This window comes from Balaenoptera acutorostrata, chromosome 7 (genome assembly GCF_949987535.1).
Source record: "Balaenoptera acutorostrata chromosome 7, mBalAcu1.1, whole genome shotgun sequence".
Taxonomy (NCBI): domain Eukaryota; kingdom Metazoa; phylum Chordata; class Mammalia; order Artiodactyla; family Balaenopteridae; genus Balaenoptera; species Balaenoptera acutorostrata.
Genome location: NC_080070.1, coordinates 19,567,020 through 19,589,348, shown reverse-complemented (window position 1 = coordinate 19,589,348; position 22,329 = coordinate 19,567,020). Strand labels below are relative to the sequence as shown.

General features: G+C 38.5%; 1 protein-coding gene across 1 annotated transcript in view; it reads left to right on the top strand.

The window, feature by feature from the left end:
* Positions 1 to 22,329, top strand: part of LRGUK (leucine rich repeats and guanylate kinase domain containing) — a 124,186-nt gene that overhangs the window by 98,515 nt on the left and 3,342 nt on the right. The window contains exons 16-19 of the mRNA XM_057549974.1: positions 4,246 to 4,385; positions 12,316 to 12,404; positions 14,254 to 14,373; positions 19,999 to 20,147. Of these exons, the coding sequence (XP_057405957.1) occupies positions 4,246 to 4,385; positions 12,316 to 12,404; positions 14,254 to 14,373; positions 19,999 to 20,147 (498 nt within the window). The remainder of the gene's footprint in view (positions 1 to 4,245; positions 4,386 to 12,315; positions 12,405 to 14,253; positions 14,374 to 19,998; positions 20,148 to 22,329) is intronic.

Here is a 22,329-nt window from a genome sequence, read left to right as displayed (position 1 = left end):
TATCATGTATAGCATGAACATTATTACTATATGATAGCTTTCTACTATAAAAGCTTATTTTGCTATGGAAAATTATTATGGATATTATGTGAAATGATTATTTTTCTAGTTGCCATTATTCCTTTCTCAGAAGCACAGATAGTCAAGACTTATAAGATTTAATTCTGTCCTGGAAAAAATGGCTTCTTTTGGCACCTTCAGTTTTGTGATAATACTTTCTAATGAATTGAGCGTTTCCCTTACTGCGAATTATGTAACTATCCTATTAAAAATAAATAAATATTTAAAATTGTGTAGCAGATTATTATGCTTTAATTTGCTTTTTATGGTTACATATTTCCGCATTGAGACTTTTACAGGGATTTTTATAGCAATTTACATTTTATATATGTATATGTATTTAACCATGGTAGTATAAATTACTCTTGCTAATTAAAAAAAACCACACTACTACCAAAATAAACATGTTTTTTAAGCCCCATTTGAGTGGGGAAAAGTGAATGATTCTGACTATCTGAGAACTTTTGTATGAAAATTAAAGCCTACTTCCAAGTCATACATTTCCAAGTGTTTTCAAAGAGAGACAAACGCTGGTGCTGGTTTTTTTTTTTTTTTTGGCAAAGTTTTATTTAAATATTAATTTGGTCTCATGTTTTTAGACAGGAGACTGACTTAGTTGCTTTGCTATACAAGTAATCTTACTGCTGTAGAAAAATTGGTTATCAAAATAGGAATTTTTGTTTTTCAAAATATGTACAATCTGACCCCCAAATTCTAATCTTATTACTAGTTATTGAAATGGCTGTGTGTCTATAATATCAGATCATCAGCATCTTTTGTTTTCTCCTTTCTTTTTTGCAGTAAAGGGCCCTATATAGTCTGTGTCATAATGTGTTATGAAATATACACAAATGTTTTATCTTAGGTGCATGGCTTCTACTGCATTTGTTATTTTGGTTGGATTCTGTGGTTATTCTTTTAAAATGTTTTATACGAATATTATTTTAATTCACTTGACTGCAAAGGGATATAATTCTAAACAAAAGGTCTAAGTTATTTTGAATTAATTTGAGATGTAGTTCTGGTTGTTCCAGATATTTCATTTATATTTTCTTACATTTGGTAATGATACCAATCCATAAAATAACTTGAAAGTCTGTCAAACATCATTAAATTCACTTACGCTTCACTGTAGGTGTTTAAGTAAATGTAACTAGCTTATATACTGAAGAACTTGGTAATTTTTGTGGACTGTACGGTAACATATATATAATTTAATGTTGCCTCAAGGTTGACTTTTAGATACTTCGAATAAGATCACTTTAAGAAACTTCGTTGCAGGGTATTATAACACTGGTAATTGTGTTTTTTTTTTAATTGAGAAGATCTCTTGTTCATTAATGTACTAAGACATTTGAAACTATATTAAGAACTGTATGAAACTCTTTATTATAGGAGTCCGAGTCCCTAAAGTGGTAGCATTACAATGTAGTTTAATAGTAATCTAAACACATTATTTTTACCCAAATTGTTTTGTTGCTAAGAAACCATTAAGACATTAAACTGTTGAATTACAGCTGCATTGTATCATCAGATAGAACTTGGTTTGTTTACATCATAGTACATTTGGCTTACGTCTGAGAAAGCTGGAAGAAGGAAACCTGACACAAATATATACTATATTTTAAATAAGCTTTTATATAGAGAGAGGGTCATTTGTATGGAAATTATATAAATATAGCTTCTATTTCTTTAAATTTCATCTTTTTTTTCAAATTCATCTGGTGTTTTTCACAATGCTCTGTTCTTAGAGTCCCATCAAGAGGACAAGTGTTTTGGTTTTGTTTGTTTGTTTGTTTTTTAATGAGCATAAGATTCAGCCCTTCCATTTCTTTTTTGGTTGTTCGTTTGTTTGCCTTGTTTCAGCCATGCTGAATTCTTTACTGTAATTCAGTTGTGTTAAGCATGCTTCTGGGTCTTTATACCAAGCCGCTCTCTCTGCTTGATAAGCTTTTGCCCCAGATATTTGAATGCCTTCCTTCTTTATGACTTTAGATCACTGTGCAGATGTCACCATCTTAGGGAGGACTTCCTTTGACCATCATGCTGTCTCTCTCTCTGTCTCCTTATCTGCCTGCCTGGTCCTTCATCGCACTTAATCACTACTACCTGACATTATCTGGTGTTATTGTCTGTCTCCAACATTAGAATGTAAGTCCCACAGGTCAAGGACATTTTATTTACTGCTTTATCCCAACACCCAGAGTGCTGTCTGGCACATAGTAGGTGCTCAACCAATACGGGTTGAATGGCTTTTCCATTATGAAGATTTAGCAGAGTATGTTTCCACATAGTAATTGTGTCCTGTTATCTCTGTGATTGTTATGAACATAATTACTTCAATGTTCCTTTCCAGAATGCTGTATCACCTGGAATTCCTTGACTGTGGATTTGCCCATTTGTTGCATCTTCTGAGTCTCTCCCCCTCTCTCAAGACTGGTGCTGGTTTGTGGAGCTTTAGGCTTCCCTACCATGGTTCAATACTTTTACTTGTCTGCAACACCTTTTACCTACTTTTTTTTTTTTTAATTTATTTGTTTATGACTGTGCTGGGTCTTCGTTGCTGCATGCAGTCTTTCTCTAGTTACGGCAAGCGGGGGCTACTCTTTGTTGAGGTGCACGGGCTTCTCATTGCGGTGGCTTCTCTTGTTGCGGAGCACAGGCTCTAGGTGCGTGGGCTTCAGTAGTTGCAGCACACGGGCTCAGTAGTCGTGGCACACAGGCCCTAGAGCATGTGGGCTTCAGTAGTTGCGGTGCATGGGTTCAGTAATTGTGGTGCGCAGGCTCTAGAGTGTGCAGGCTTCAGAAGTCGTGGTGCGCGGGCTCAGTAGTTGTGGCACGCAAGCTCTAGAGTGCGCGGGCTTCAGTAGTTGTGGTGCACAGGCTCAGTAGTTGCAGCTTGCAGGCTCTAGAGCATGCAGGCTTCAGTAGTTGTGGCGCATGGGCTTAGTTGCTCCGCAGCATGTGGGATCTTCCCGAACCAGGGATTGAACCCATGTCCCCTGCAATGGCAGGTGGATTCTTACCCACTGGACCACTAGGGAAGTCCAGCTTTTACCTTCTTTTTGTCAGCTGGGGATTGCCACACAATTTGGTAGGAGTTCAATTTCAGATTCCATACCAGCACACAGCCCAGGAGTAGAGGTCTGATTTCCCACAGGTGTCTCCACCCTCAGTCCAGGTGAGACTGTGCCCAGGCTAAGTCCTGAGGTCTGTGGGTTGAGATTTCCAGACACTCCCTTTCCAACTTCTTGCCTAATAGCCCAGGTCTCGTACATTAAGCACACAGGGACTGGCCTCGCCTCTCAATCCAGAAACCTCAGCCACTGAGGCACTCTCTGACCTCTTGGCATCAATTTCCACTCCTCTGACTTGGAATCTTCACTTCACTTCCAGCACCTGGAAATTTTTCTTGCTTGCTTTCAGTTTTGCTATGTGATAAAAACAAATTTCTGTTATATATTATCCACTATTTATTTTGTCTTGGGTGGGGATAGCTTCCCACATCTGTTCAGTCAGCCATATTGGCTAGCGTACATGTGGAGATTATTTATTTTGGCATCTTTATAGCAATACTGAAAGCGTTGATGTTCCTAATAAATCCAAAGGTATGTACACCTGGGCCCACTATACATGAGCAGTGATAGAAATTTAGATTCTTTATATTCTAGGCCTCTGGACATTCTGATGTTTTGCAGGGAACATTAGACAGTATTTATGTGTAAATTCTGTTAAATAGTGACCTCATCATCCACTCCATTCTTTTAAAAAGTTTTTTCTTAGTGTTGCATCATGATGATGATGATGATTTTAGGACAATTTTGTCAAATGGAAAGTAATTATAAAGGGGACTTTTCACTTAAGTATCTGTAAACCATTGTTTTTGTCAAGTTTTACTTCCTTTAATTCATAAGTCTGTATTATTTGAACACTAAGGGTACTCCCAGGACATGTCTACTAGGTGCTGCAGGCTGACTTTATAATTTTCAATAATAATTGTTATTTTTATCGTGTTCTGAGACATAAATTTTTAGTTATCTTACTTTCAAGTTGAAATGCACAGACTTTAAGTATACACTTTGTTGTGTTTGGGCAAATCCAGATATAAAACATTCTCTTACTTCAGAAAGTTGCTTTATCCAATTTTATGCCTTTTATTTTAAACTTTACTTTTTTCCCTAGCAGATATTAAGAAACCTCAGCTGAAACCTGAAAAGACTTCTAAGAAGTTTAGAGCTTCGAGTGAGTTTGAGTCCCTGGATTTTGCAGACAGAAACTACTTTGTGAAATTATGGGCCAAACTTTCAGGCAAAAACATGCCAGCGGTAAGAAGGGATAGAGGGGTGAGGGAAGCTGTAACTGGGCATTACAAAAGTCAGACAAAAAGGGCATTGGATATTTCAAGACTAATAAGTTTCACCAAAACTGTCCTCTGACTGGTGTCAGCTGAAGACAAGTGTTTTACCCCTCTTTCTACACCTCTAAGAATAGGCATGGGTTCTAAAAACAGGATATACAGTGTAGATTTTTTTGAGTACCTTTCCCCCAGGCTCCTAGTGGAAGTTCTGACACTCAGTTCTCCTATTTAACAAGCATAGAAAAGAACTACATAGAATTAATGCTGTAGAATATGTATTTCAAGGGAAAACTTGCTTTACTGTTGGGATATAATTTTGAGTATTCTTGTGCTGAGGCTTCAAAGTGAGTCCACTCAAAGAATCCATGTCTTATAACCTTGCAGTACTTAGACCCATCCTATGACGTATTTCAGATCCCGTTCTTTGAGAACTCAGAGAAGTCAGGATATGCGGAAGTTGGCCCTACCTCCATATTAGGTCATGCTCTTTTCTGTTTGTGATGGTTTTTCTGTGATGGTCTGGGAATACAGAGACCTAAATCGTTGCCATTGGCCTCAGAAGCGACAGAACTTCCGATTTGGTTGTCAACTCCTTGGTCATGTTTCCCTAAGCCTTGCCTGTTCTAAGCAAATAATCACATTGTCTTCTAAAGTCAGAACCATAGGCAGTGGTCACAAGAATCAGACTGGTTACTTCAGATGAAAAGTCTAGGGCCGTGGTGTACATGAGCATAGCTATACATTCTGCTCTGATTAAGTCATAAGAATGGGATGTGTGAAGTACAAGGAACAGATACCCATTAAAGTCAGCTTAAGTAAGAGGTAGTTCCATTATTAAAAAAAATATGATGAGTGGATTCACAGTTCATCGTGAGCAGGGATGAAGTACAGATCTCACAGGAACCAGATTGGAAAGTGCATCCCAAAGGCATCAAGTTCCTCTCATCTCTGCTTCTATTTTTCCCATGCTCTGTTGTCCTCTCTCTCCTGGCTGGCCTCCTACACTCACTCAGCTTCCCTCCCACATAATTTGAACTCATTTGCACACGTGCCAGCCCTGACTCACCATGGCTCTCTGCCTGTGGCTCTATGCCCACAATTCCTGGCCACTTCTCTCTGTCTCTTTAATTCATACTGTGGAAGGCAAAACAATCTAATTGGCACAGCTGGACTTTTTAAGCCATACCACACAGATCAAATTAAACTGCTTGTCCTGTCACCTGTGGCAGGGCAAAAGGCAGGGCCACTTGATACAGATTCTGGCTTCTTAGAAGCAGCAGGGGATGGGTGCACTCTAAACATCTAAAAATAATATAAATTTGTATCATGATACTGGAGTACAGGAAATGTCCTATTTATTTATCCAAAATAAATTAAATCTGGAATTGTTCCCACCTACCAGGATCTGTGGGAAATCAAACATCAATCATTAGGAATGGGAATCACTCCCATTCTTTGGATTAAGTTCAAGAATCCTGAGGTTTATGTCATCCTAGAAACTTAAGGAAGGGCCTCTGGTCTCCAGACTATCATGATTACCATGGGGATGTTCCTTGTCTGAAACCCTGAGTTTCTTTCTGAGCCAGGGGCTCTGGTATTCTCCAGATCCTTTCATGCTCGTATGTTCACCCAGTGCCGACCCCCAAGATCTCGCCACACCCTGGGAGTGCACTCGACATGAGGAGCCCGTCAGCCTCTGTCCTTGCAGTCCTGGGAAACCCAGCTCTTTTCAAGTCAGTCTACCACTTCCTCTCTGCACCTGCTGTCCTGTACAGCTTTAGGCTTCTTGGAGCTTAGACTTTTCAAATATAAGGTCTTTTTTTAATCTCCCAGGACATGGCATATCCAGACTGTAAAAACTCCAGAGCACACATCCTTGGCCACCTTTATTCTTTAATGATAAGTCTGTGTCTTGACAACCAGAACCAGCTCATGTCCCAGTTAGACTGTCCTGCCGCACAACATCATACCGATGAGAAACACACCATTGAGTCACACCCTCTGCCTGTTAGTGGGTATCCATGATTTATTTAAATATGACAAATCTGAATATTACCTGTTAGAAAATATTCAGGCCTAATTAAAGATAGCTTTTCTTTTTTTTTTTTTTAAAGACTTTATTTTATGTGGACCATGTTTTTCAAAGTATTGAATTTGTTACAATATTGCTTCTGTTTTATGTTTTGGTTTTTTTGGCCACGAGGCATGTGGGATCTTAGCTCCCAAACCAGGGATTGAACCCACACTCCCTGCATTGGAAGGTGAAGTCTTAACCACTGGACCTCCAGGGAAGTCCCTAAAGATAGCTTTTCTCTGGTCAAGGGCACTCAGGTACCCAGGAGCAAGAACAGAGGAACAGATGAAAAACACACACACAACACACACACAGTGGGTTCTCAGCTGTAATTCATCTCCAACATCTCAATATAGAACTAATGAACAGTATACGGGAACTGGAGAGTGGAGGGTATGATAAAAAGGCAATGCGAGAGTAGAGGGGCCACCTTGGTGGCGGGAGGGGAGCAGGTATGTGGACCACGTGTTGTCAAAAATTCTCATGAAATTTTGACATGTCCAGTGTCACTCCTTACCTGTAGTCACCTCCCTGAGAAACTGTTCAGCCCCCATAATCCAGGGCATCTAGAGCCTAGTGTAGAAATCTACTGTGTCCTGTGTTAGAGGGTGGGCAGTTTCTCATCCATGATGGCAACAGTGCTCAAACCCCTTGCAGCCTGAGCTTCTGGTAATTTTGCCTGCCAGTACTGGTGGAGATATAATGTAACAGAGTAGATTCATAGAAAAGCAAATCAAATCGCCCAAGAACCAACAGATTCACCCCTCAAAAATTAGAGCAAAGGTAGTACTTAATTGCCACTGTCATATATATGGGGTGAACTTGCCTAAGATTATTTTTAGTACCTCATTTTCTTGTAAAGATTATCAATTCAATGCTATTTTGAAATTTTAAGTATTTATCAAATTTTAAGATATTTCGTAAGTTATTAACCTCTTGCCTAGCCATTATAATGCTGCAAAATGAGCAAAACCTTTTTAAGATCATCACCACAGAAGCTTTAACGAGATACTATGATTATATTGGAGGCCATAAATAGCCTTTATACGTCACTTATAATTTGGAAAGGGCTTTTGTGTAAATTATCTCATGTACCCCTTATTGAAACCCTTAGGAGATGTTGTTGTTATTCATTTACTTTCCCAACATAAATCCCTAGGTATTTTTGGAACTTTATGGTGGATTGAGGAAAGTAATTGCAACTATCTCTGTCAAAAACCTATATCATAAATCTTCCAGAAAAAAAAAAAGATAGAAATGTTTGTGCTTTTTTGGGGTCTTAACTGTAGATTTAATGTGTTCATATTTACCTGTAGAAACTATCAAGAGAACCATTTGACAGTGATGGACTAAATAGGAATTCCCATTGTCAATGCTTTTTTTGGTCCTGTTTCTTTCAAAAGCACCCTTTCCACTTATGTTGAACACTGCATTCTTCCTGAAACCTACCTTAAACTCACTGCGTATGTGAGGTCTTTCAGTTTACCCCCTCTATTCTAATATTCTACTCTTTCCTTGTGTGTGGTTTGTCACTACGTGCATGTCAAGGTGTGATTACAAAATAACGGAGCTGGTTTTGTGTGTGTCTTCTGAAAACCAGCCCTATTCCTGGGTAGTCACATAGCCACATGTCATAACTTGTTGGGTAAGTGTATATTTATGTGTGTGTTTGTGTGAAGATTTTTTGCTGTGGAATTATTGTGAGTAGATCTTTGCCTTCTAGGAGAAGCTTGATTTTCAGAACTTCAGTTGTATCTGTTTCTCCAGCCAGCTCCTCCAATCTCCTTAGGGGACAGCCTTACTCCTGAGGCAGGCCAAGTTACTCAAAGCCAATTTTCTAGAAAACAAATTGCTGAATGACCAATTCATTCAAAGCCAATTTAGTGAATGTATGTGTGTGGCAGATACAAATCCAAATCCAAATCCAAATCCAGTGCAATCCAAAAAAGCACCCAAAGATATGAAGGCCAGTGAGAAAGTGGACCTGTAATGACAAAATATTGGGCCCTACATCTACTAAGCACTATTTTCTTTCACTGCTGTGAGGCAGGTCAGCTCAGGGAGCTTGTCTAAGATTACACAGCTTAGAAGTGTCTATTTCGACTCCAAAAGAAAAGTGCTTTCTTCTCCTCAGTACATTTTTCAGGGCATGGTGTTCAACACTATATTTCTTAGCTGGAATAACACTATAAAGAGATACTTCTCTTATCTGCCACCTAGTTACCAAGTGGTACAGTTCATGTAGGATCAGCAGTCCAAGTGCCTTTTTCAAGATAATGAATTGGTTTCCTGTTATTCTCTGAAGGTGACCAACTAATTTTTAAATATCATTTGTAATCATTATGATTTTGATTTGTGCATATTGAAGGCTATCCACCCACTGCATTTCTTATCCTTATCGAAACTCAAATTATTCTACCTTTGGCCAGCTAGAGCTTCTGCAGGTTGACACCTGTGTCCTTTTAACATGACCCATCTTGCTGGTTGGTATGACAAGATATTCTATGCTCTTTTGTTCATTACCTGTCCTAGACCTGGAATCAGTCTTTTGTCCAAGAAGTCTTGGTTTCTTCAAGTGGGAGATGGTTGTACAAGAAAGAACACATCATGGTTGCTAGGAATACTCATTGCTCTTGGGATGGCCATTGTTTCTAGGCCTATTCTGTGGATAGATAAAATATTTCATGAGTTCAAGTTAATATTTCCAGTTTGGATTCAAGACTTCAGGATTTTTACTTAACTCCTTCTCTGTTACATATTTTTTCTTTTCTCCACACTGAGAGTCCTGCTTCTCAAAGATAGAGGCGATGATAGAATTATAGTATCTTACTAAATTTCTCATTTCTTTTAACCACATTACACACAGAAGAGTCTCAGAATAACAATACTAAATACTACCAGCACCCATTATAAAAACTGAAAACAGTTTATAAAAAAGTTTTTTTACAAATGTTCCTCCCGCCATTGTTTGTGATTATGTTATAGCTATACTATCAGAGCATGCCCTCATATCCTCTCTCCCTTTTAACTCTCATTTTGTCTTAGTTATCAAATACCTTCATACTTAATACTCATCATTAGACCTCAGGTCAGTGTCTCTCTAGTTGTTTTATTGCCTAAGCTTATTCTCTGCTAGATACAGAAAGGGCTGTGGGAAAAATATTTCCTGCATTCTTGCCTGTTGATAACAGTCTGTTACACTTTACACTTGAATTGTAGTTTTTATCATCTATCCTGTTTCTTTGTTTTGGTTTACTTTATCAAGATCTCTTATTGTTGATATGTTGGATCTTCTTTGTCTATCTTAAATATTTGTCATTTTCTCTTGAATCTTTTTACCTCTTTCTTCATTTCTTTTTGAGGTTAAAGTTTTTCCTTCATTTTCTATTTCTCTTAAGTCATTATTTGTTGTGTTTATTCACTCCTGTATTTCTTCTAGTTTAGTTTTCATTTCCTAAGCGACTTTTTCCCGTATATTCTAATTCTTTCCTGAGTTCTAGCACCTCATTTGTGAGTTTGTAAAATTGTAATTTATTTGTTCCTTAATGTTTTGTGTCATTTTCTTAATGTCTTTTAGTTTATTTTGAAATAGTAGATTACAGATTTTTATCTGTTTCCCCTTCATTGTGTACAGAGATGTTATTCTCCTTTTCCTCTTATTTCTTATAATAACTTTGCATTGGATTTGACTGGAAAATTTCTCATTTTTATGTGAAATTCATTTTCTCAAACATTTAGAGGGAAGGTGTTTTTTTCAAATAGTATCAAGGTATATGGCAGTTTCCTTCTTGAGATTTCCTGGCTCTGTTCCACTCTCCCGCTTTGGTCTAGATTTCCTCTTTCCTATGTCTCTGTTTGCTCTTTCCCAATTAATTTTTATTCCACCCCCATCAGCTTTTTTTTAGTGTAAAACGTGTCTTAGAAGGGAGCCCTAGTGGATTAGTTTCAAGAATTCACAGTTGATCCAGCTCCTGCAGATCTTACTGTGGACCCCTTATTCTTACCTACTATTAGAATGGAAACAACCCCTCCTATGTTTCAGCCGTGGTTTCCAAATTGTCCTGCTATGCTTCCTAGTGAATACTTAACTATCTTGGGGCTCTCCTGTTCTCAGGTCTTTTAGTCACCCTGTTGCTTTCTTTGGCTTCCTCTTACATAGACACTGATACCATGCAGGTGTTGTGGTTATTGTCACCTGTATTGGGGGGTTTGAGGGGAGCTTGTCACCTAGTTTTCTTGTAAAGGTTTGATATGTTTTCATTTTGCTATTTAGTTGCTATATCTCTTTTTATGTGGAAATTCTGGAAGGCCCCAAAACTATGCTTCCACTACCACTGTCATCTTCCCAGTCATGATATAATTTAGATCAAGGATCAATATAGGAAAAAAATAAGGATGGTATAAAGTAAAATCACAATACAAAGTGTATATACTAGTATAGAGTGATTTGGGGGAAAAATAATAACAAATCAACATGAGAATAAGACAGTGGATTTAGTTGATATGTAGTACTTTTATAGTAATACGAGACAATTTAGATGTATTTATGGAGCTATTTAAAATACAGTTTTTAAGTGGTAAAATGTAAGTAGAGTTTGTTTCTTCCTTTCTTATCCCATTATAAATCCCCTCCCTCCTACCCAGCAGACATTTTCTCCTCATTATGCTTACATAGAACCACAGAGATAATGGTCAGGGGAACAGTAAAGTGGTCTTAGCAATCAAATATCCACCTGAGAGGCTGTGTTCAATGAGTCTGCATGTTAGCTCTCATGTCATGTGTCTAAGGAACAATTTCAAAAGCTTGACCTAGAATTTCTCAACAGCATGTATAGTTATAACACAACATGTGCTATCTTTGGTTTTTTCCTCTTTTCAGTTGCCTTTTGACACCAGATTATAAACCTTTTGAATGCAGAGACTATGTGGGGTTTTTTTTCTTTTCTTTCTTTTCTCTCTTTTTTTTTTTTTTTTTTGGCTGCATCGGGTCTTAGTTGCAGCATGCGGGATTTTTTGTTGTGGCACACAGGCTTCTCTCTAGTTGTGGCGTGTGGGTTTTCTGTCTCTAGTTGTGGCGTGCGGGCTCCAGAGCATGTGGGCTCTGTAGCTGTGGCACGTGGGCTCTCTAGTTGAGGCACACAGGCTCAGTAGTTGTGGTATGAGGGCTCTCTAGTCATGGCCCGCGGGCTTAGTTGCCCTGTGGCATGTGGGATCTTAGTTCCCTGGCCGGGGATCAAACCCGCGTCCCCTGCATTGGAAGGCGGATTCTGTACCACTGGACCACCAGGGAAGTCCCAGGACTATGTTTTTTGTATCTTTGTATCCCCATAATCAAATGCTCACCAAGTATTTAGTGATGGTGATGGGGTGTTGGTGAAACACGGGAGGAAGACTTCCCAATCTGTCCTATTTCAGGATCATACTTAACGTCGTTGGATATATTCAATCAGTTAGTTACTAGGTGTGCTAAGATCTGGTAAAACTAAAAAGACAATAATAGTCTGTATCCTTGAGAGATAATCTCATTAGAAAGATAAATATATATATATAAACATGATATCTTAATAAAAAATTGCCTCATTATTATTTAAATGTCAGATAAAGTTTGTGTATTAAATTTTAGTCTTCATAAAAATATTTCTATTTTATTTATAAAGTTTTCTTTCTTTCCACTGAACAAATATTGTTTTTTAGGCCTATGTTTTTTCCCTTTTTCTTTCCACACATTTGACAGTCTCTAGAAAGAAGACAATGATTATAGCTATTTTAATCATCTGACATATTTTTAACATCAATATAATTTTAAATCATATTTCTTGCCTAGGAAAGAGAGTCTATGGCGAGACAGTATGAGACAGCCCGGCAGGCCCTAATGGGAAAGACACCTCCTCATCACACATTCCTGTTTCAAAGGTAGTGATTTATCACATTTATTTACACCTGGGCATCTTTAGATTGATTTTTTAGTATCCAAATATACCAAATGAATCTTAAATCATCAACACAAACAGGGACCTTTGTACTAAAATGGACCCAGTGGTTCAATAGTAAACCTAGTTCTAGAAGTTGTATTTCCCTTTCATTTATATATATTTTTAAAGGCACAATATACTCACAACTACTAGAAACTGATGATTTTTTGCAGTCTTTGAAGACTGCAAAGAATGATATTTCTGGTGGTGTTTGAATATAAGTATCAGCCTTTGCCAAGGCTTTGATGATGGAAGGTTAATTATATCCTGTTGAATATCCTATACTTGTCCTTCATGAATCTCAAAAAATAGTCGTTAATGATTTGTGGGATCATTTGTTTAATGTCTCCTTTCCACATTAAACTGTAAATTCCATCAGGATGGGGACCATTTTATCTTTATTAAGCCATGAATTCTTAGTCCTTAACATGCAATGTTTCACTTAGTTCCTGATGCATAGTAGAGGCTTCATAGATATTAGTGGCTATAATAATTATTGTACTATTAATTATTACATGTGAAGAGGCACATTTAGACTTTAAGATTTACTAAAAATGAATAACCACGATGTTTATGAAATGTTTGTGTTTTATTTTCTCATGAATGTTATAGGCTTCAGTATTCTGAATTCTCTTTTCTGTGTGACCTTTTGGAAAATTTGAGTAATAAAGTGAAATCCCTGTTTTCAGAAAGTCACTAAGAGCACTGACAAGACCTTAATTATAGTGTTTTAAAGATCTTTTTAAAGTGCGGTGAGTCGAGGAAGCAGAATAAAAAAGCCATTTAAAAATGTTTTTCAATTTCACTTCTCTTTATTGTCTGCAATATTAAGCTCTCTGTTAAAAATCTTTAACCAATATAAATTAAGTTTTGTCTTTGTCTGCTATATAGCAAAAAAAGTGTGATTAATTTTCTCCACATTGGTAAGCTATCTTTGGATAGTCTGATTCAAAAGGCAGGCTGTGTGGAATATACAAAGTTCTACTAGGGGGATGGGAGGGTGGTGGCCAGGAGATGGGTACTGTCCCCCAGGGCAGCTAAAGCTGGGGCCTGTGCGACTCTCACCAGCAGAGCAGCCATGCCTATTGAAACACTGTGGACACTAAGCTGTTTTAAATCTGAACTCCAAATGGGTTATGCTAGGGCAGAAGGATGCTTTGAATTTTCATGCATTTATATGCAGTCGGGCTACTTTGCACATAGCAACTCTATTTAGCAAGTCTAGAGTGAATAGCAGTAGGATTTATTCACTAAAAATAGTTAATGATTCTTTCAAGTCACTCTGGGGAAACAGGCTAGTATAGATGAAAAATAGATATTTTATGCTAGAGTTCAGTTGAAAGTACAATATTAGAATTTGTATAAATATTTTATTCTGGTATTATTTCAAAGCATTAGATTATAAACAAAACTGGAAAATATCTATTTCAGTTTTTATAGCAGTTGATATATTGCTGGACTTCACATAACAAATGAATGAGGGTTTACAATTGAATATGTACTAATCAGTAGGAAGAAAATCTGCCTATATTAATGTCTTAATTGATAAGGAATATTCAGAAAAATACAAATTTGCTTAATCTACAAATTAGAATGTAATAATGCCAGTGTCTAAGACAAGCTCTGACGTGAATGCTTATGAGTGTATATATTACATTATTCCAAATAGGTTTTATTGGCGTATGCATTTACTTGGGAGGTGTAAAGGTCAGTATTTAGGTATTACATGTGTGTATGCTTGGTATTATTATAAAATTCTGTGGATTTTTTTTTTAAATTTCCAATTCCAGGGGTCTAGTACCAGCACCCATCATCAACAGTCTACGTTATTTTACAGCTTTAGAACTAAAGAAAAGTTTTGAGCTTTATGGAGATTACTTTAAAACTCCCTTTGGACCTTCTGAAAAGAGGTGAGTTGAGTTTTATTGGGTAGAATAAGGTATTTTCTGCTGGTTAGTTAAAATGGTGGCACTCGTCCTTAGACTTCAGGGAATTCCTAAAGCTGGGAAGCAGGGCCCCAACTCCCATCATAGAATTTGAATAGAATAGATCCTGGCCCTCTAGGGAGGAGGGCACAGGCTTATAACCTAGGTTCACTGGAACCTAAGAAGCTTCTCTTTGGGACTTTGAAACTTGAGGGAGTGACACGCTGATGCAGGGGCAGTTAGAGATCATTCAAATCACCAGTGGTGGAAGAATCAAGAATCCATTGTGGAGCGCAAGCAATGGTGTCTACCAGTCTCTTCCTGTATTGCAACTTGGCTGTGTTCTTGGCACCTAGCTTACCTTTGCTCTTGCCAGGTTTAAAAACCTGGTTCTCTAGTTTTCCATTAAATCTATAAACTACCAAATAGCTTTTCAATAACTCCCTTTTTGATATTTAAACCCCTTATAGACCAGATCAGACCCTTCACCACTGATTTTAGTGCTTGGCTTTTGTGGGTATTCTATTACATTCCATTTCTACTTCAGCTGTGCCTGCCACTACCATTGACTATGTCTCTGTAGGTCTTGAATACACGCTTCCCAAGCAAAGACCTCGCTGGTTGAGGCAATCACTATCTACTACGGGTGCCACTCTTGAGTAGAATCTCTAGCCAGAGCCCTCATAGGTAACAGGCTGGTCTATAGATTTGTTGCCCTTATCATCTGTGGCCAGAGCAGTGACAGAGAATCAAGTAAAGAACTCTTTAGAAGGGGTCCGTGGGTTTGGTCTCTCTGAATGCATGGCAACAAAATAGACAAGAAGTGACTGGAAGCAAGCACACTAAAACATTAGCAGTGGGTCTTCCTCTAGATTTATCAGTTATTTTTATTTTCTTCTTTATCTTTTTTTCTGTAACTTCTAAATCGTCTGCACAGGATATATATGTTTTATTTTTATATCCTAAAAAAATTATTAAAAATCCATGAGAATTTGATGAAATATTCAGTAAATGGGAAAAATTGGTCCTATAGATACAATTAAGTTTCTTACATCACTCTATATGTTAAAACAAATTTTAGGTAAATTATAAAGAGTTAAATACAGATCAGTGCTTATAATATAAATGGTGTGTTAAAAGTCAGGTGCACATGTATATCCAACATAATATAGGTTTAAAAATATTCATGTGTATGTATAGAAAAAAAAACACTAAAAAGATATATACTAAAATAGTATCAGTTATTATCTTCTAGTGGTGGGATTGTGGCCAATTTTTATTTTCTTTGTTCTTCCCGATATTTTCAACAATGAGCATTTTATAATTTTTGAAGTATTAATATAAAATGTAATTTTAAAAGTCTGCCACAGCAAAGAGATGTTTTATGAGGGTGATGTGTGTCATAATGAGAATGTCAATTTAAAAAAAGAGTAATGCTTTCCTTTATTTCTGAGTTTTATTATTGTAACACTTTGGGTTTCCTTTCATAAATTTGATGATGAAAAACAACAGGACCTACTAAATAGCCACCCAAGTCTGCACATCTCACTGGATACTAGAGACACTAGATTATAGTCAGTTAACAAATTATAATGACAGTGTTGAAACTGTGGATCTCTGAGGATTTATTCACACTCTGGATTTTTAGTACAGTTAGGTAGCTTGACAGGAGTACAGTGAGAGAAAGAATATCTTAGTTTAGGCTGTTATAACAAATTACTGTAGGCTGAGTGGCTTAACCAGCAGACAGTTCTTTCTCACACTTCTGGAGTCTGAGAAGTCTGAGATCAGGGGGCCAGCGTGGCCGGGTTCTGACAAGGGTCCTCTTCCTGGTTTGCAGATGGCTGGCTTCTTGCTGTGTCCCCACATGGTGGAAAAGAGAGAGAGGAAGCAAGCTGTCTTTTGTCTTTTCTTATAAGGGCACTAATCCCATTCATGATGGCTTCACCTCCTGACCTAATTACCTCTCAAAGGTCTCACCTCCTTATACCAACCATCACATTGGGGGTTAGGATTCCAATATATAAATTTGGGCAGGGTGGGGTAGGGACACAAACATTCAGTCCATAGCAGAATTTAAAAAAAAAAATTTAAAAAATGCCTACTAGGCTGCAGTGGGCTTATTTATCATCTGTTCCCACAGTGAAAAGGGTGGGTCAGATGTTCACTCAAGTCTGACCCTTCCCTCATGGTAACACATGTGCCTTTCAACCCAGCCACTTTTTGACTCCTGACTTTCAAAGCATTTTCATTTACTCTTAATACTTCCTTTGATACAAAAGAAAAGTAATTGTTTGAAAGGCAGAACTTGCTCTGTGATCCCTCTTTTGGTATGTGTTTTAAATGAAGAGGTATTCTTTTCCAAAAATAAGAGACCAAAACATATGTATTTTGGGTTGAATTGTGTACATAATTCAACTCCCCACAAATGTACATATTGGAGTCCTAATCCCAGTACCTCAGTGTGTGACCTTATTTGGAAGTAGGGTCATTACAGATGCATTTAGTTAAGATGAGGTCAGACTTGGGAAGGGTGAACCTTTAATCCAATATAATTGTTGTCCACATACACACACACACACAGCAAGGGAGCTTGGGTGATGCAGAAGCCAAGGATGGTCAAAGATTGCCAGCAAAACACGAGAAGCTAGTAGAGAGACCTGGAACAGACTCTCCCTCACAGCCTCAGAAGGAACCAACCCTGCTGACATTGATCTTGGGCTTTTAGACTCCAGAATTGTGAGACAATGACTTTCAACCATTCAGTCCTTGGTACTTTGTTACGGCAACCCTAGCAGGCAAATAAAATATATATTAAAAATCCAGTGAAATTTTTGGTGCCATTTTCTTTCTAAGTTCCCTTCAACATACTCTACTGATATCACTTTAGAGATTTGGCCATAAAATCTATGGATTATTGTTTTTTACTAAAAGAAGGAAGAACATCTTTATGCTTCTATAGTTTGGAATAAAAGATGTAACCCGTAAAACCTAAATGCATCTAAGGCTGTGTTCAGGGGGAAAAGACTCAGTCTAGTCATACTTCTAGAGAGAAGACCCCAAGCATGGGTTAGTCATGGCCTTTTTCCACTGCAAGGGTAGAGGAAAGAGTTATTCAGTGACTGGAAAATCCAGATGTTGGCGGTACTGGTCTCAGTTTATATACTTCTCTAGGAAGCGCTTCTTGGACACGCTCACTTACCTTACGTGGAAGCAAGAAATTGGGAAACAAAGTCTTCTAGGAGCATGGGTGTTCTGCCTGAAGGGGGCTAGCATTCTGTGAGGGGGTCCAAAAGCTGTTGTCCAGTAACAGCAAGACAGACCCAAGAACTCTGTCCAATCTAGTAAGAGGTATCCCCGCCTTCAAGCAAGCCATTAGACTTCTCTAGTTGATAACCAGTAGTCAAAACTTCTAAGCAGAGCCCATAGGCGCAGGGAGACCGCCCCATCCTGGAGTATGTTCGCCTGGGAATGTTGGTGCCATCTGGCCCTGGCTGTAGTTGATAGGAAGCTTAGGTCCAGCGAGCAGCCCATGTCCATGCTCAGCAATATGGAAGCTTTCCAGGAGCGCTGGTTCTGGATTCCAGCCATGAACTACCACCCAAGAGCTGCAGCCTCTGCTTGCCGTTCAGACACATTGGACGTGTCCCCTTAGTATGCCTACACCACCCACTGTATTTCATCCTGGGTCAAGGACAGGCCCAGAGAGCTAATTGGACTGTGTTTCCAGTGATAGAGCTCCTGGGAACACCTCCTTGAGACTTGCTTCTACCCTTTACATCTCTGGTAGTCATAACATCATCCTGATAAAAGATGTGGACACCCTCACTTAAATGACAGGCTTTATCTTGAATAGACCCAATTTGGATCAGCCTTTGCTACTGCTAGGCTGTAACTGAAGTTAAATGTGGAATGTGAACAAGTGGAGGTCAACTTGAACTTGACCCTAGACTCGTACTTCTTTGCTGAGATGGGAATCGTTACATTGGAAATACAGAGAAGAAAGCATAATCATAGGCAACTACTAGGCTTTGCAGTAAACAATTATCTATTGATTTTCAACATTTAAATCAACCTTTAGCTAAATTATGAAAAGACATAACTATGAATACAAAACTTAATACAATCAATTTTGACAGTAAAAATTTCCAATGACAAAGTTTAGGAGGTGGAGATGGCAAGTGAGTATATATCATCTGCTGTTGATGGAACAAGAAATGGGGATTTTTAAATATGATACATGAAGATGTAGATCTGACCGATGGAGGAACTGAAAATAGTGATAGAACTGTTTGTGGGGAGAAAAATGGGGGGAGGTTATTAAGTGAGCTAAATCCTTTCTGATCATAGCAGAAATCTCTGTCAAAGATGTGTTTAAAACTGGCAAGTCAATAAAAGTCAGTGACATGTTATTTAGAAATAAAAAGGTTATTGTCAGAATATCTAAAAACAGTTAAGAATGGTTGGCTCTCCGGAGAATGAAATTGGGGTCACTGTTACCTTCTATTTTAAGCCCTTCTATATGACTTAATTCTAACTATATGTATTTAGTAGGCTGATTAAAGTGTTAATGAAATGTTTTTAAAGAAATGAGTAAAATCGCAGAAGAAAAGATGAATATATTTTGATTATATAAACATTTTAAGTTGCTCTAGGTCCCAAACAAATTAAAAAGGGAAACAGGAAGCTATATAAAATATATATTAATAACTTATATAATATACTATATATGATATATAGTATATGTAACAACTAACATATATAATATATTGAATATAATATTCATATATGTTATATGTTATATATTCAATTTATAATATGTAATTCAATATATAATATATTCAATTCCATATATAATATATATAACATATATAGTCACATAAATTGATATGGAAAACATTCAGATCCTCAAAAGAGAAATGAAGAAAAGAGGTAAATAGTCCACAAAAGCTAATTAATAAATACAAGAAATAATGTTTAATCTTGCTATGAACAAAGCTCAGCTGTTCACAGTGCTCCCTTCTGCAGGATGAGCTCCGCCTCAGTGGAGCTGCTTCCCCCAGAAGAAGCCAGGAAGCAGGTGGAGCCCAAAGGAGGGCAGCGTACTGGTAGGAAGCCCACTGGCCCAGACGCAGAGACTTGAGGCACCCAGGTCACACCCCAACCTTGTCCTAAAAAGGAGGACAAAAAACTAGCCTTAGGTATGCCCAATGTGTGGTCCAGATCAGGCTCTCTAACACGCTTTCATTTTTCTCTGTCCTTGAAATAGAAGGGACTGCCCTATATAAATTGCACTGGATTCTGAAGTCCTAGGAATTAGGATCCGTGCCTGACTCATCTTGTTTTGTAGACTCCAGCACCTCTCAGGATGCCTTGCTCTTAGAAAATATTCAGTGATGTTTTGTATAATGGATGAGAAGCTTATGCTAATATATACAGTACTTAACATATCAGCTGCTAATAGGTCTTGGTACCTATGTATCATTGAAAACTTTAGCTCAACAGAGATATGTTTGCAAACTACTGAATGATTTGACAAAGATAACCCAATGATCATATGGCCATTAATGGTATTGCATCTCAAAGATATATTCATTTTTCATTTTTCAGTGGCATGGATTCCAGTGATTCCATGAAATACTCTGCATTATTTGAGTCTTGTCCATGGTCAAAAGACTTGCCTTTTCATCCTCCAGAAGACAGAATTTATTCACACCCAGAATCAACAATAGGTGATATTGAGGACCAGGCCCTGAAAGGTATGAGTCATTTACATATGGTTCTCATATAAATATTAATATTATAATTATTTCCCACTGTCTTTCTGTTTCTGATTTTTTTTAATTAATTGAGTGCTTAAAGTGAGAATCTCTCCTTTGAGGCAGGATGGGTTATTTATCCCCCACTGTAATAGATGAGAAACAAAGTTTAAAAAGATCAGGAATGCGCCCAAGGTTACTTAGCTACTTAGAGTGGACACTGCTGCTCTGCCCATCTGGCCACACTGCCTGCAGGGGTGTTCTGGGATGAGGGGCACGTGCTCTCGAAAGGAGGTTTTAGCAACTTGGGCTGCATTCAGTGAAGGCGAAGAAACGCAGGGAAGTTTTCATATCACTGACCAGTCTCCTGCTCTGGGGGTCTGGCAGAATCCTGACGGTTTTGTGTTTAAAGGATCAGGCCAGCCCCTCCTCTTCACCTCCTTTTTACACCTTGCTCCCCAACAGACTTGTGAATGCATGTCTCCTGGCACAGACAGGATGGCCATCACATTTTTGTCTCTGGCAATGTTCATAAAGAACATTGAGTAAAGACCTTAAACAGTGTGGGGAGACTGAAGGGCTAGAGGTGAAAATGGAAAAGGGAGAGAGTAACCCATTATGGGGCTCTGTGAGCAACTGATAGAGGAATGAATAAATTGGGGGGAATTCTCTAGAACCTGGAGGCTCGGAGGAGCCACCATTGGTAGCCTGAGGGGGGGGTGGGGTGGTCTGCCTGAGACCGGAAGAAGACTTGAGGATCCCCTGCTTACTCAGGTGACCTCGGGAGCCAGAAAGAGAGTACAGATGTGTTAGGTCGCCAGGGACAAGAGGACACAGTAGGTGGCATCTCCAGAAGGAAGGTCCTGAATCAGGCACCTTCTAACCATTTCAGGGGTGGACTCCCTCTTCAGGTGTAGCTGTACTCAGGACAGCTGACCGAGATAGGGTATTTTCCAGCATTTTACTCATCAGGGAGGACAGAAGCAATAAATTAGAATCTGTTGGCCTGAAATAAACAGACTGCCAGGTATTTCTCCAGCCAAGATGGGTTTATTAGGGATCAAGCAGAGAATTGCAATTCGGGGTCTACAACCACAGTGAGCCACATGCAAGGCCCCACAGGGCAAAGGAAGGAGAAAGCTTTTTATAGAGAGGGAAAGGGAACTGGGAGAGTTTTAGTAAACCAAGAGTCCATGGCTTTTCATTGACTGAGTCCTTGCCAGGAAAGAAGAGGAGACTTCTTCCTTTTGGGCTCTGCTATGGTCGCAGGGCGAGAGATCTCCCCCTTCTGGTCTCCCAACTCCATTTCATGGAGGTTTCTTTTAATTCATTTTTTACAAGTCCCAAGACTCAAGTTCCAGGATATAATCCCAAATTCTCAAGTAGACATACTATGTCATCTCACAAGATGTGTGAAGTGTTCTGGGAACTCTTTTAAAGGCTGTGAGCTGCCACTTCAGAACCTGAGGGAACCCAGGAGCCCTGGAACAGACATGTCCCCAAAGCTCATCATGGTTCTGGCTTCCCACAGGTCGTGTTCCCAGACCTTTCCCATCTCATTGTCTCTCCTCTGCCTGTATCCTTACTTATAAATGGGATACTTAGAGTTGAAAACTACATTCCAATCATAGTCTGGCCAGAGCAAAGGGGGGCTCTTACCCGTGGGGCAGAGCTGTGGAAAGAACATTGCATTAGGAATCAGAAGACCTGGGTTTTGGTTCCATTTCTACTATTGTCTGGCTGTACAGTGTTGGGCAAATCAATTAATGTCTGAGCCTTATGAATAATAATATCCGTCCCACAATAATATAGTAATATCCTATATTACTGTAATATATATATATTATAATGTAATACGTAATATAATAATACAGGACCAGCAAGATGCGGTATGGTGTAAGTAAGTAGTAAAGTGCTAGATATCTGCTAGGTATTATGATTGTAAATTTTTATACACATAAAAGGTTGTGGTTGTTTTCTGCTGGGATGGTTTCTGGAGATTTATTTCATGTGAATGGGCCAAGTTTTCCTGTTTCTTTATATGCATTGTGATCTCGTGTTGAAAATTAGGCATTTGAAAAAGCAACTACCGCTCCCAGGACATAGACCGGCTCCGTACAGGGGACGCCCTTCACTGATTGTCGGGGCATGTTCTGAGCCCAGGATCAGTCCAGTGTGAAGG